Source organism: Phyllostomus hastatus, unplaced genomic scaffold (genome assembly GCF_019186645.2).
Source record: "Phyllostomus hastatus isolate PE091 unplaced genomic scaffold, TTU_PhHast_1.1 phas_scaffold_39, whole genome shotgun sequence".
NCBI classification, from domain to species: domain Eukaryota; kingdom Metazoa; phylum Chordata; class Mammalia; order Chiroptera; family Phyllostomidae; genus Phyllostomus; species Phyllostomus hastatus.
The window spans coordinates 9,109,860-9,125,355 of NW_025334028.1; the positions used below are offsets into that span (position 1 = coordinate 9,109,860).

The 15,496-nt window shown below is 40.4% G+C and overlaps 1 protein-coding gene across 1 annotated transcript in view; it reads left to right on the plus strand.

The window, feature by feature from the left end:
- Positions 1-9,219, plus strand: part of CDS1 (CDP-diacylglycerol synthase 1) — a 65,996-nt gene extending 56,777 nt beyond the window's left edge. Inside the window, exons 11-13 of the mRNA XM_045820314.1 lie at positions 251-370; positions 2,608-2,711; positions 6,459-9,219. Of these exons, the coding sequence (XP_045676270.1) occupies positions 251-370; positions 2,608-2,711; positions 6,459-6,588 (354 nt within the window). The 3' untranslated portion in view covers positions 6,589-9,219. The remainder of the gene's footprint in view (positions 1-250; positions 371-2,607; positions 2,712-6,458) is intronic.
- Positions 9,220-15,496: the final 6,277 nt, after the last annotated feature.

The following is a 15,496-nucleotide window of genomic DNA, read 5'->3' on the forward strand; positions in this document are numbered from 1 at the left end:
TGTGAAGCAGCCGGTGGGCCAGGTGCTGTGAGTGCTCGGGGGAACACAGCAGAGTGCTGGCTGAGGGGAGGGGGGCTGTGAGAGCTCCTGCTGTTTTTCTCCCATGATCCTGAAAGGTTGTGAAAGTAACAAAAATGTGGTAAATGCTTCGACTGACTGTTCATACCATGGTTCCTAGTGGAGGTGGCATACTCAAACAAATCTTAATGCGCTTAGCCCCAAGCCCTCTCCTCTTTTGTGCCCCTTTAAGGAAACAGTGAGCCTGTACCCCTTCCAGATCCATAGCATCGCTTTTTCAACATTTGCGTCTTTGATTGGTCCATTTGGAGGCTTCTTTGCCAGTGGATTCAAAAGAGCTTTCAAAATCAAGGTATATTTTTTGTTACATCATTAAAGAATATAATTAGATAATGTAATATAGTTAGAATTTGCTTCTCTATTGGTCTCACACATTAAGCTTCTGGGCAAAAACCATTAGTTTCAGCCTCACAGAAATGCTTCCTGGTTGATTTGAGTGTATTCTTTCTTGTTAGGTTTTGGTCAAGCCATGTCATGTCAGCCTCTTTTATAGAAATGGCAAAATGGCATGTGTTACTGAATGTTGGGACAGGCACACAGTCTTGGTCCTTCAGTGCTCATCCAAGAATCCAGCCAAGAATTGTCTGAAGATGAGTGCCAGTGTCACTTCGAGGAACAGACAGGGGAACCTTTGAATATGTAGTCTTCCATCCTCCTAGATCAGAGGCCAGCAAACTTCTTTTGTAAAATTACATTTATTAATTATATCTTAACTACTCAACTCTGAACTCTGCCATTGTTGTATGAAAGCCTGGCAGACAATGTGTCAATGAGTAAGTGTATTATTTACTTTGTAAATAGGTAATAAAACTTTATTTATGAAAACAGGCAGCAGACTTAATTCAATCTGTGGGACATAGTTTGCTGATCCCTGTCTCAGATACTTAAAATTACCCCTGTGTTCGTCCTGGCTGGTGTGGCTCAGTGGGGTGAGTACTGGCCTGTGAACTGAAAGGTCTCTGGTTGGATTCCTGGTCAGGGCACATGCCTGTGTTGTGGGCCAGTTCACCAGTTGGGGGTGTGCAAGAGGCAGCTGATCCATGTTTCACATACATCATCGATGTTTCTCTCCTTTCTTTCTTCTTCCCTTCCTCTCTTTCTAGAAATGAATAAAATCTTTTAAAAATTAAAATTGCCCTATGTTTTAAGTTAGATTCTCATAAAGTGACACATATTTACCCTATTATCTCAGCTTTCCTCACGTGGCTTCTCTAAGTTGATTCAGTGTTGTGCCATTAGAAGTTAGAGAGGGCAGGCCTCTCTGAGGTGGCATTTGAGCAGGGATCTGAGAAAAGGAGGAGAATGAGTCCTGCAGAGAAATTTAAGGAAGAGCATTCCAGTGAGTGCAAAGGCACAGAGGAACTAAGTTGCATGTTGAAAGGAGTAAGAACAGTGGTGCTGATCAGACTGCAGAAGCTGGTGGGGCCAGATTACGTAGGGCCCCAGAAGCCGGGGAAGTAAGTGAACTCAGTGAAGACTTGAAATGGGGCAGATAGTATGTAAAGTGAGATGCAAAGGTGTGTAAGATGATGTCCCTGTCCTCAAGATGCTCACTGCCCACCAGAGCAGTTAAGACTCGTCCACAAAGAACCACAGTAACAGTCATGCATGGCTGGTGTCCCGTAAGGGCTGCACACAGCAAAGGGGGACTGAGTTACCCTGGCTCTCTGTGCTTTGGTTAGTAGAGAAGAGAAGGAAGAAAATGTGTTGGCAAAAATTAACCAAAGATTTCTCAGAAAATTGTTTTAAACAGAAAAGTGTTATATTTAGAATGGTATTTTCTTTAATGGTCTCTAGTCCAAGGTTTCCTGTTGAATAGTGAGACTTTTTTGCATGTCTGCAATGAAGGTGTAATTGCTATGGCAGTTTAGATATTTTCAGGTTGTCTGAGTAAACTGGAAGAGGGAATTAGTCACAGCCATTTCCTGGACACTAAGAAATGTGCATATATCTGTACAATCAATTTGCAGAAGCTTACTAACCGTTCCCTCAATTTAATGGACTAATGTGTCCCAAATGAATTATCTATTTTGATTTTCTTTTTACTTCAACACTTAAAAAAAGAAGAAACATTTATCATAGTAATAAAATATTTATTTCAGAGTCAGAACTCTTAGGGTAAATATGAGTTAGAAACAGATGTACATCTGTCAATAGCATTAAAATAGCTCCCCAAAGAGTATCTGCTTAAACAGAAAATAGACCATAAAAATATTAGATTAGTAATAGCTGATGGGTCTTTTGATTTAGAAAAAGTTTTATTAAATAAGTGCCAGATTTAATTAATATTTAATTAGTGTTATTTGAATGTTTCTGGTTAATTCAGTAATTATTCTAATGTGGGCACGTATTCGTAAGATGTGGTTTTAATTTGTTAGACATGTTCTAAGAAGTTTGTACTTAGTGGGAAATTCCAATAGTAAAGTATTTTTCTTAGTGTCCATGATGCCAAAAAGACATTTTCAGCTAAGAGTTTTATAGCAATTGATCTTTTTGAAAATTTGCTAATCTGTTGGTTTGTTTTTGAAGGATTTTGCAAACACCATCCCTGGGCATGGCGGGATAATGGACAGATTTGATTGTCAGTATTTGATGGCAACGTTTGTGCATGTCTACATCACAAGTTTTATAAGGTACTTTGAGATTTTAAAAAAATGTTTTCATACTTGGTTTCTTGAATCTCTCATTCCATAGGCATCAGTTTGAATGAGTTATTTTTTTTGTCAGTGCTGACTGATAATATCAAAAGGGCACAGTGACCCCTGGAGCTGTGCCAGTCACACTGGAGCCTGAGCAGCATGGCTAAATTATAACTACTTTATGTACATTTGAACTGAAAAAAAGTAGTATGTCCTATGGTCTGTATAGGGCCAAGTTAAATCCATTTGCTATGGATGGTACTAGATTAGAACATCAGAAGATTTAATTTCTTAATTGTGGGTATGGCAATGATGGTGAATATAAAGAATTAAAAAGGCAGATATAGTACTTCACCCAGTTCACAAATTATTGCTTGAGGGCCTGTATATGTTGAGTAATGTTCAAGACATGAAGATAGCTAAGAGGAAAACAAACCAAGTCCCTGCCCTCAGAGCTTACATTCTTATTGGAGAGTTGGAGAGAGGGGACAGAAGTGGACAATAAACAAATAAATATAGCTTCTTATGTGGTTATAAGTGCCATAGAGAAAAATAAAACCAGCCAGGGGATTATGGTTGTGTGGGTGGAGTGGGGTAAGTGGAGGGGTATTGCTATTTCCTATAGGGTGGTTTCTTCTTGTTTTTAAAACTTAATATTTTAGGTCTGCCCTGAAATGCCCCTTTGGGGTGTGAAAGCTAACCACACATTAACTTCATTTTCTGTGTTTTCTACTAGTGCCTAAGAAACCATGGATTTTCTTCATAGACTCATTTGAAATGAAACCCATATTTATATATCTCTAAATACACATTTTAAATATATACCGATAACAGCATGTAAATTTTTGTATTAAAACTTCTTATTTTCCATGAATAGTGTTTTTAGGAATTTATCTATTTTTGCATAGTTGTTAGTTTATTTATTTCATTAATCTTTTCAAAGAGTCAAATTCTGGCATTGTGAACTTTATTGTATATTTTTCATTTTGCTGATGTCTGTTCTCATCTTTCATTCCTGAATCTTTCTTTAGGTTCAATTTGCTATTCCTTCTCAAGATTCTAGAGATGAAGCTTACATTATTGATTTTCAGCCTTCTTGTCTAATATATTCATCTACGATTATAAATGTCCTTTAAAGTACTGCTTTATTCTCATCCTAGATGTTGTATTTGTATTTTCATTTTTCCATTACAAATGTTTTCTGATTTCCAGTATTATATCTTCCTTGACATGTGGATTATTTAGAACTATATCGATTCATTTCCAAACAAATGGAGATTTTTCTCATTCTCTTTCCTTTGTTGGGTTTTGCCTTAATTCCACTACGGTCAGAAAACACTCTATTATATCAGTATTTACCATCAGTTGAAACTTGCTTTATACATCAGTATATCGTCTATTCAGGAAGTTGTTCTGTGCATACAGGAAACAAATGTGCATTCTGCCGTTTCTGGTCTGTGTATCATGTGTGTCAGTTGGGTGAAGTTTAGCAAAATCCATACTGATCTTGTGTTTTTTTCTGTCCTCTTACTCTCTCAGTTTCAAAGAGAGAGCTTTGTCAAAAAATCTCCCACGATAATTGTAGATTTACCTATTTCGACTTTCAATTGTTTTTGCTTTATATATTTTGAGTTTGTATTAAATATATACACATTTAGGCCTGTCATATCTCCCTGTTGAATCACTCTGAATGTCATTATAAAATGTCCACCTTTATAAACTACTTGCTTAAAACTATTTTGTTGGCTATTAGAGTAGCTACATCAGCCTCTTTTGGTTAGTGTTCGCATATATTTCTCTGTCCATCATTTTATTTTTTAGCATTCTTTTATCCTTATATTGAAAGTATGTTTTTCTTTTCTAACAAGCATACAGCTGGATTTTGTTTGTTTTTTTATAGCCCAGTTGACAATCTTTGTCTTTTTATTTGGAGTATTCAGTCTGTTTCTGCTATGTATTAACTGATATATTTGAGTATTAGCCATTGGTAGTTAAGCCCTCAGGACTCTTTTCAGCAGATGTCCGCTTTTAGGGCATCAACTTACACCCTTCCCCTCCCCGCCCCTCCTCTCCTCTCCTCTTCTTGAACCTTTGTTTCTCCCAGGAGGGAGAAGTCATGCTGAGCCATGCTGTGTGCCATTTGAAAGCAAATATTTAGACTATTAGAAATACAATGCTAGTGCCAGAATGCAGCCAGCTGGGAGCACCTGCTGACAATTTTGCATTTAGCTGAACTTGCTAGAAAAGCCTTCCTTTTCTCTGTGGGCCTTTACTTGGGGTTTATGTTATGAAGTTGCTGAGTCTTTTGAAGAAATATTAGACAAGCTGTGTCCTGACTTGAGAAAACTGGGTCTGTGAAAGGCACGTGGCCACAGTTTCCTGGCATCTGCAGGAAGGTGGCCCCTGGGATGGCTGCATCCGAGTCCTGTGAGATTTTTGAAATCCAATATCCTCCTTGTGAGATCACTATGTAGCAGGCATTTCTGTTTTGCTAGGTAGTCTACTTCCCATGATTCCATTTGAACTGAACAGTTCTTATTATAAGTCATAAATTTAATTACCCCTGTAAATGCCTTTCTCTGTACCATTCTGCAAATGTTACTTACGTCTTTTTCCCATTGGATTTTACAAGCTGCTCTTCACAAAAAAGTAAACCATACTCTTCTATTCCAAGTGAACTCTAGAAATGTCAAAGGATAATATACATACATTGAAATCTGAATTAGGTTCATTCTGAATTTGACAAAATAGCACTTCAGAAGATCACACAAGTGATCTCCAGTTTATAAGTGGAGAGCCCAGGGGGTGTCATAGCAGGGAAAGGCGAGAGGGTAGGAGTCCTGTTCTGGCTTTTTCTGACTCAGAGTGCACCAGTGAAGGGTGGGAAGACAAGGGCTGGAGCAGGAATACTGGAGGAGCTCACCTAAAGGGAACCCTCAAGAACAGGTCCCTGTGCTGGCTGTAGAGAGTGCATCACATCACTGGCCTTGGACACTTCGATTAACCTGGGCTCATCTCCTCCCCACCGGGACTACTGGGGGCAATGGGTGAGGGAAGCAGACTGTCCTCCTCCTTTCATTTAGAGCAGAGCCCTGTTCTTTTGTTTCTTATAATGGAGTTTACCTAAGACTCTCTTTGAACAGTGGTTGTGGCACCTGCTGGCGATGCCAGGTAGGAATTCAGGGCCAGGCTCAGAATCCATGCCTGCCTCTTGAATCTTCATAGTTCCCTGGGGTGTTTCTTCAACAAAATACCTTCCACTTCTGACATTTCTTTTAAGCTAACAAGTGAAAGAATATTTTCATACCAACCTCCCCCCTCCCCATCCCCCCCCCCCCCGCAGAAATTTCACTTCTTTCCTTACAGGATAGTTTTTGTGTCTTGGTCAATCTCAGGATTCGTTACCCATCCCCACCTCTAATTTGCAGGTTGCCCTTCTAAGGCTTTTTGTACAGCTCAGATCTGCACCCCTGTATTGCCTAGTATTGTTCCTGGGTTTGTGTTTGTGCATTTTTACCATATCTAGACTGTGTGCCTCTGAATAGAGAATCATTTGGATTTACTTTCCTGCTATTGACACTATCATTGGGCATTCAAGTGAGCTCTGGATCAAGAGTTATTTCAATTCTGTAAAGACTGATCCTCTACAACTTAAATGCAGGGTTTATTTTAAATTGTGGGTATATGCTTCCTTTGGCTCTTTTAAAGTAATATGAACTTTCCTTTTTGCTTTGTTATCAGGGGTCCAAATCCCAGCAAAGTGCTACAGCAGTTGTTGGTGCTTCAACCAGAACAACAGTTAAATATATATAAAACCCTGAAGACTCACCTCATTGAGAAAGGAATCCTGCAGCCTACCTTGAAGGCATAACTGGATCCAGAGAGGAAAAGGCTGAATCGATAATAAAGAATTCTACAGAAAAGCTCTGACTGATGAAATTTTGTAAATATATGGAAAAGGGTTGAAAAGGAAATAGATTGAAGATTTACAGATATGAGTGTTTCTTCTCTGAAATTGCTGTGAATACTGAACAAACACTTACTTGATCTAAGTTAAGAAATATGTAGCAAATCATCACCAAAATATCCTGTACTTTTTCTAAAGTGTATTTTCTGATGTGAACTTCCTTTCCCTTACTTGCCATTTTCACAATTCAAAAGACTTGTTTTAAAGAGTCAAATACTATAAAATGAGTACATTGAAGAGGTCTTAAGAGTGCTTCTGGTAGTGTGCCCTTTGCACAAATATTTACTTTTGCACTTGGAGCTGCTCTCAGCTTTAGCAGAATGTTTTACGTAAGGCACAATAGGAAGCTAGTTCTCCTCTTTTAGTTTGAAGTATTATGTGAAGGGCTGAGTTGTATCCAAAAAAAAAAAAGTTGTCTACTTTTCAAAGTAAGTAAGTAATCATTTGCTGAAGGAAAACTTTCCACTTCAGGTAGGTTTGAAATTCAAGGGAGGTAGGCTGAAATTTCTAACTTTATTGGCTGACATCAAACTCTACTTCTGATAAAGTTGTTTGCAAATGTAACATCACAAAAACTTTTCAAGGGGAACAAAGGAGAGCTCTGCTATGAAGAGCATAATGTATGTATCCTCCACAGATTATCAACAGATGACAGTAGCTCAGGAGACAGCATAAGACAATGACATATGGCACAGGCTACCTCTTGGTCAAGTTCTGCACTTTTCCTTGTGAACTGGTTTCTGTAGGTTTTGTAGCCACGAGCACAAAAGATCAATGTATAGGGGAGTAAGTAGGGGTGCGGCAGAGGCAGAGAAGAGGGTGCTCAGCTCATCGAATGACCCATCTCTGGATAAGGCTCTGCATGTTGGTGTCCTGGGTGCCTCCCTCCCAGTTTCCTATGCAGCCCTTGGGACACTCACCTGGCAAGAAGGGAGACCCAGCCTCAGACTCACTCCATGGTAGCTGCTAATCTCTGACCCTTTCCTCTCTCTTATCATGTCATAAAACCTGAGGACATCAGCTGATGATATTTTTCTTCCAAGAATGAAAATCAAGCAGGAAGTGATGCCCACCAAGAACAAAAGCACACGAATGCCAAACCCTTCTCTGATGGACTGGACACTGTAACTGGATGAGAACAAGTTTCTTAGCAGTGAATGTAAATAAGCTAATGTTGCTGTGTGTTCTTTATAACCATACTTATTTTATTGAAGAGTCAGCAATAAACCTTTGAAAATTGCCTATTGTTCCTTAGCTAAATGTTCAGAGGAGAAATAGATATATTTTAAAGAATGTTTTACTAATGAAAAGAGTAAATATTTTTGTTTAAATCAGAAACAAATTTCAATTATTTTATATTTCTGTTCTACTATACCTGCAATCAAAGATTGTAGCTATGCCTGGGTTCCACTATATTCCTGGGTTGTAACTATAACTAGCAGCTTCATCATGTGCAGTACATGATTATAGTAGATATAGTTAAACTCAGTACTGAGAGTCTGTTTGCTTGGTTTGGCATGCATTCAGTCAATTCATCACAATTGGATGTATTTAGTCAGCATTATTTCACACTATTCCATAAAAACCTAGAACTGACATCAGAAATGTTATTACAAGAGGAAACGATCACTTTTAAAATTAGGCTACCTACAAGTTAATTTTCATCATCTCTCATTATTTGCCTCATAAAAGCTGCACATGTTGATCATAAAAGAATTTAGCATACCAAAGTTTAAAAGTAAAATGAAAATTTTGTAATAGTAGCTCACATTGAAAACTTGGTGATTTGCACAATAAGAGCTCCTTGGAGATACACAGTTCCCTTGCATTTTCTTTAGAGTAATTGGTGAGACACTGCAATGCAGAATTATCAGAGAGCATCACTGAATACATGTTCAGTGATAAAATCAATATTATAATAAGCTAGAAATATTTGGGGTCACAGTAATAGCTTTCCTCAGATATACTTTTAGAATTGGGTGTACATTATTCTATATGTAAAAAAAGTAAATTCTTTTAACAGAACTCTAACTTTTTAGTGTACTTTTATAACATGTATATTAAAATAGAAGATATTTTATCAAAGATAGCCATAAAACCCTGACTTAAATCCTTTTTATATTTGCACTGTGAGGAGGGCTTGAATTCTAGTATAGCAACATGGTGACAGAAAAATGAAAGACTAGGAACTTCCTTCAAAGTAATGACTAGTTGTTCCAAATTTGCTATTTTCAAAGGGACTCTAATGGTACTAATCGCTTAACATTTAATCTGTGGATGAAAATGTTTCCTTGGTGTTTTTCCTTTTGTGGTGGTACGTATACATTTACTGTCTGAAAATAAAAAGACCACACCTATCCACCGTTTTTTTTATTTACTTTGATTTGAACAAAGATAGTATCACCTTGTTCAGTGAAAAAGAAAAATTCAAAACAATGTACATATATTGTGTATGGACAGGAGATAGCTTATGATATGTGTCAATCAGTTCTTGAATCTTTTACTGAAACAGGAAAATAAAACAAGTAAATCACATTTTGACTTTGTTGTGCCATTTTGTCATTGGAGAAGAAATGTTTCAAGCATTTACAAAATAATGATGGATAAATATAAATACTGTATATTGTATATTTTCCATCACCAGTACCTACAGTGACATATTCAGGGATGGGGATAACTAAATTCTGGTGAGGACTGAACATGTGTGTTTGCCGAGAGGTGACATCCTTTTAATAAAGTACTGATTTTTAAGATAATTTTATTTTTTAATTATATTCTATTGCTTATGCTGTTACAGTTGTCCAGTTTTTCCCCCTTAATCCCCCTCCGACCAGCACTCCCACTCCCTCAGACCATCCCCACACCATCGTTCATGTCCTTGGGTCATTGTGTAAGTTCTTTGGCTACTCCATTTCCTAGGCTGTACTTTACATCCCCATGGCTATTCTGTAAAGAGTAAGTACTGAATTTCTATGTCATTTGCCACAGTTATACATGTTTACTTTTGTGACTCCGATCTAGTCCCCACTAGATCCAGTCCCACTAGAGCTTTAAATTGTGTGGATGCCAAATGGCACCTGTTTTGACTGGCTATTGTGTTCTCTGTGTCTGGATGAATCCCAGCACTCCCTAGCCCCTCAAGCTTTGGAACAAACTAATGGGTTTGGAGTCTTAAGACTGAACTGTGCACATTCCCACTTGTGTCTCTTGAACAGCCTTTCCCTGCCCAACCCATTTTTTTAACAAAGCTTTGAGATTGGCTTCATAATTCCTATTGTAGGGGTCCCTTTAAGGGTTAAGTAAAAACTTATGAGTGGGCCTTGATTTGCGTCCAGCCTAGAGGAACTGATTAGTAATCCTGAGTTTCTTTTCCTGCTCTCTCCTCCTCTCTTTTTGCCCATCTGCTGTGGGAAGTGGCAGGTTGGTAGAACCGAACAGAAAGGTTGCCAACAGAGGGGATGTAACGGTGCAGCCAGCCACCCCCTCCCAAAGAGGGATTTGTAACCAGGTCTAGAACTTGGGGTATCCTGGAAATATAAAAAATGTAGGATATCCTAACCCCCACAAATCTGAACCGAGGGATGGGACACATGTAGCAGGGCCATTGAGAGTTATTTTGCATATCAGCAGTTGTCCAGCTTCCTACCTGACATGCAGAAATGGTTACTGTACATATCTAAAACAGCTGGCTAGCTTCATAGGTATGTTAAGTAGATGTGGCCATGCTTTGAGCCAGAAAGATGGGAGTGACTTGGACCTGTGATGTAACTGGGAGGAAGCTCCCCTGGTTACAAAGCCTACATAAGAGCTTGGAGATTGTTGGCTCCATGCCACAGGGCCAGGCTTGCCCGGACTTACTATGGCAACCCAGAAAAGCTGGAATAGTATGGGAATGCTGGCAGGTGTAGGCGGTTGTGGGAGGAGTCGGAAATGGGGCTGCAGAGGAAGATTTGTGCTGGAATTTGTGCAGGCATGGCAGCCATGCAGGTGGGCCACATAGGTTTGGGGGAACCATATGGTTTTGGGGCTCCCTAAATTGTGCAGTTTAGGAAGCAGGAAAGCAAAATGTAGCAGCCATGTAGAGCTCTCTGTCTCTCAGCAGTTAGGAAAAATCCAGGAGAGAGTTGCAGGAAGGTAAGGGGTGAAAGGACTCTTACTGGTGGGCCATGAGAAAGTGCCATGTAGTTTTGGACTAAGAACTGGAGATCTTGGTGACACAGCTAATGGTGCTGGGAACTACAGGAGGCCTGCCAGCCAAGCATGGATTACTTGGAAGAACCATGGGCTAGCTGAGCCAGAGACTTCCATTTTTTCCCTGAGATATGGTACCCTTGACCGGGCAAAGTGGGGAAGGAAGGACTGTGTGTTCATGGGTGTTTTAAGGGACTTTGGAATTATAACAAAGACATTAAGTCATTACTCTAAGTCTATGTAACTTTTGAATAAATAGTTCCTTTTCACCAAACTCTGACATTAAAAGCTATAATTCCTAAGGGCAGTGGGCAAGGTCAACCTAGTACAGGAGAACCCCAGGATAGAGGGGGGTCCATTTGGTAACAGTATCTTGTCCCCCCCTCCCCATGGGTCCATTCTGTAACAGGGAGAACCTTAAATCATCAGGTAACATTGAGATTCACTGAGTGAGGGTTGACGAATGGATAATTATCTGATGGTGATAAAGGTAGTGTTCAAAAGCAGCAGAGAGAATACAGCCTGGTTCTCTAATGTGTACAAAGGACGTGGATGGGTAAAGTAAGAGCCATGTTGCTCAGAGGGAAAATCATTGAGTGGCAGTCCAGCTGAAGGTATCTTAGTGAGTGAATGAAATCTCAAACTTATAGCACAACAGGGTATGGGATTTGGAATTGAAGTCCTCAGACCCTCCTCTCCACTGTGCACTCAGCTGGAGTTTAAGGAATCCAGGTGGTTTTCTATTCAAGAATGTACAATACCAAACTTCTGACAGAACCTAGAAGAGTAATAAGTTTGAAGAACATATTTGAATAATCTAGTATATTTTTACCAGTTTTCATAAACCTCAAAATCTTATGAAAGTAAACCAGAGGCTTCCCCTAGTATAGGTAAGACATATTTGAGGGATGAGTCCAAGATGGCAGCATAGGTAGCCACCGAGCTTGCCCCCTTCCAGGAATACGTCAAATGTACACCTATAGTTAGAGCAATTCCTCCGACAGACAACTGTGAGTCAACTGAACAGCTGCATAAAAAGCAAGAAAAAGGGGTGCATAGAGGTCAGGAAACCACAAGAGCTCTCCAGGAGTTGAGGGACCCAGGATCAGAGGAACTGGTGAGCACCACTGTTTACATTTCCCTGGCACATGGATAAAGGGCAGGAGCTGCATCCAGTTTCTCTTGCCAACCTGCAGGGCACTGTAGTGTGTCCCCAGCCACCCGTCTGTAGCTAGAAACAGGAGGGAGCTATAGTGCACACAAGGTGCCCCTCCACCTGAAAACTGATTCAGCAGGCACAGCAAGGTGCTGCTGTGTGCACAAGGAACTCCCCAGCTGGAGAGAATGTGGAACTAGAAAAATGCTGTGATGCTTGCAGGGGATACCCTGCCCAGATACTACAGAGATAGTGGGGCCCTATGTACTTATGTGGGGCTGACCCTCCTGGAGAGAGTGTGGAACTAGGAAAACTTTGCAGTACCCACATGAAGGGCTACCCCTTGTAGAGTAAGTGGGGTATTGCTGTGTGTATGCAGGGTTGCCCTGTCTGGAAAGCATGAAAAACTATCTCAATACAGCTCAGCCTACACTCAAGACTGCTCCACCCAGTGAAAGGGTGGAGCTGGTAGGGCATTGAAAGGAAGACACTCAGAGTGGCCCTGCCCATACCCTGTTCTGACTGTGGATATTTAAAGCAACACAGCACTCACACAGGGCTGCTACTGTGGACAAGGGCACAGCTGAATGCACGAGGAGCTGCAATGTCCAGATGGGGAGCAGAGGTGGTGGCATGTTGAGAGGCAAGCATACAAAGCAGCCCTACCCAGACCTTGTTCTGATCACAGACAGTTAAAGCAACAGGGCATGCCATGGGCGAACCAAACAGCTCCATCTATATTAGGTAGTCTGACCCAGATTAGAGGGCAAGAAAGCATGCACACACCAGGCTGCCCCACAGAGTTAAAAGCCCCAGAGCCAATTTTGTTAAGCAACCAAGAAATAGCCAACCTATCAGATGCACAGTTCAAAGCACTGGTGATCAGGATGCTCACAGAATTGGTGGACTTTGGTCATAAATTAGATGAAAAAATGCAGATTGCAATAAGTGAAATGAAGAAAATGCACACAGAACCAATAGTGATGGAAAGAAAACTGGGTTTCAAATCAATGGAAGGGACCAGAAGGAGGAAAGGAACAATCAAACAGAAAAGAATGAAGAAATAACTAAAAAAATGAGAAGAGGCTTAGGGACCTCCAGGACACCTTTAAATGTTCCAATATCCAAATTATAGGGGTACCAGAAGGGGAAGAGGAAACACAACAAGTGAAAAAGTTATTTGAACAAATAATAAAGGAGAACTTCCCCAATCTGGCAAAGGAAATAGACTTCCAGGAAGTCCAGGAAGCTCAGAGAGTCCCAAAGAAATTGGACTCAAGGAGGAACACGCCAAGGCACATCATAATTACATTAGCCAAGGTAAAAATGAAGGAGAGAATTCTAGAAGCAGCAAGAGATAAGGGGACAGTTACCTACAAAGGAGTTCCCATCAGACTGTCAGCTGATTTCTCAAAAGAGACCTTTCAGGCAAGAAGGGGCTGGAAAGAAGTATTCCAAGTCATGAAAGGCAAGTACCTACATCCAAGAATACTCCATCCAGCAAAGCTTTCATTTAGCATGGAAGGGCAGATAAAGTGCTTCTCAGATAAGGTCAAGTTAAAGGAGTTCATCATCACCAAGCCCTTATTGTATGAAATTTTAAAGGGATTTATCTAAGAAAAAGAAGATAAAAAATATGAACAGTAAAATGACAACAAACTCACAGTTAGTAATAAGCACACCTTAAACAAAAGCAAACTAAGCAAACAAAGAGAACAGGAGCAGAACCACAGAAATGGAGATCACATGGAGGGTGAGCAACAGGGAAGTGGGAGAGGGAGAGAGGGGGAAAAGATATAGAGAATAAGTAGCATAGATATTAGGTAGAAAATAGGGGGAGGGCAGGAATGGTGTGGGAAATATAGAAGCAAAAGAACTTATGACACATGGACATGAACTAAAGGGGAGAATGTGGGTGGGAGGGGGTGGGCAGGGGGAGGGGAGTGAAGGGGGAGAATGGGACAACTGTAATAGCATAGTCAATAAAATATATTTTTAAAAAATCTTAATGAAATGGAGATAAGTAATTTACCCAATAAGGAATTCAAAGAAATGGGACTTCTGTTGAAGATGGAGGTGGAGGTAGATACACTTTGCCTCCTCACACAACCAAAAGGACAACAAATTTAAAAACAAAATTAACCAACACTGCCAGAAAATCGAACTGTACAGAAGCCTGACAACCAAAGAGTTAAAGAAGAAACATTCATCCAGACCAGTAGGAGGGGCACAGATGGGCAACTAGGGTAGAGAGGACTCATGGTGAGGTGGTGGCTGGAGGACCAGGAGAGGCAACAACTGGTAGACTGGGTACTCCCACATTCGCATGCCGGAGAACAACTGGGGAGCATGACAATCACCCAACCCAGGGTTCCAGTGCAGGAACATAAAGCATCAAAACCTCTGACTGAAAAAACCAGTGGAGGTTGCAGTGGCGGGAGAAACTCCAAGCCTCACAGGAGAGTTTGTTGAAGAGACCCACAGGGCCCTAGAACACACACAAACCCACCCACCTGGGAATCAGCACCAGAAGGGCCCAATTTGCTTGGGTAGTGGAGGAAGTGACTGAAAGTCAGTTGAGAGCTGAGCAAGCAGCATTGTTCCCTCTCTGACCCCTCCCCCACATACAGCGCCACAACACAGGGATTGCCCCACCCTAGCAAAGACCTAAGGCTCTGCCCCTTACTACATAACAGGCAGGTCGAAACAAAAAAAAAAATATGGCCTGAATGAAAGAACAGATCAAAGCTCCAAAAGTAGAACCAAGTGATGAAGAGATAGCCAACCTATCAGATATACAGTTCAAAACACTCGTAATCAGGATGTTCACAGAATTGGTTGAGTATGGTCGCAAAATGGAGGAAAGAGTGAAGGCTATGCAAAGTGAATTAAAGAAAAATGCATAGGGAGTCAACAGTGAAGGGAAAGAAACTTGGACTCAAATCAATGGTTTAAACCAGAAGGAAGAAATAAACATTCAATCAGAACAAAATGAAGAAATAAGAATTAAAAAAAAAAATGAGGAGAGGCTGAGGAACCTCTGAGACAACTTTAAATGTTCCAACATCTGAATCATAGGGGTGCCAGAAGGAGAAGAAGAAGAGCAAGAAAATGAAAACTTATTTGAAAAAATAGTGAAGGAGAACTTCTCCAATCTGGCAGAAGAAATAGACATCCAGGAAGCTCAGAAAGTCCCAAAGAAGATGAGGCCAAGGAAGCACACACCAAGGCACATTATCATTACATTATCCAAGATTAAAGATAAAGAATCTTAAAAGCAGCAAGAGAAAAGGAGAGAGTTACCTACAAAAGAGTTCCAATAAGACTCTCAGCTGATTTCTCAAAAGAGACCTTATAGGCAAAGAGGGGCTGGAAAGAAGTATTCCAGGTCATGAAAGGCAAGGACCTACATCCAAGATTACTCTATCCAGCAAAGCTATCGTTTAGAATGGAAGGGCAGATAAA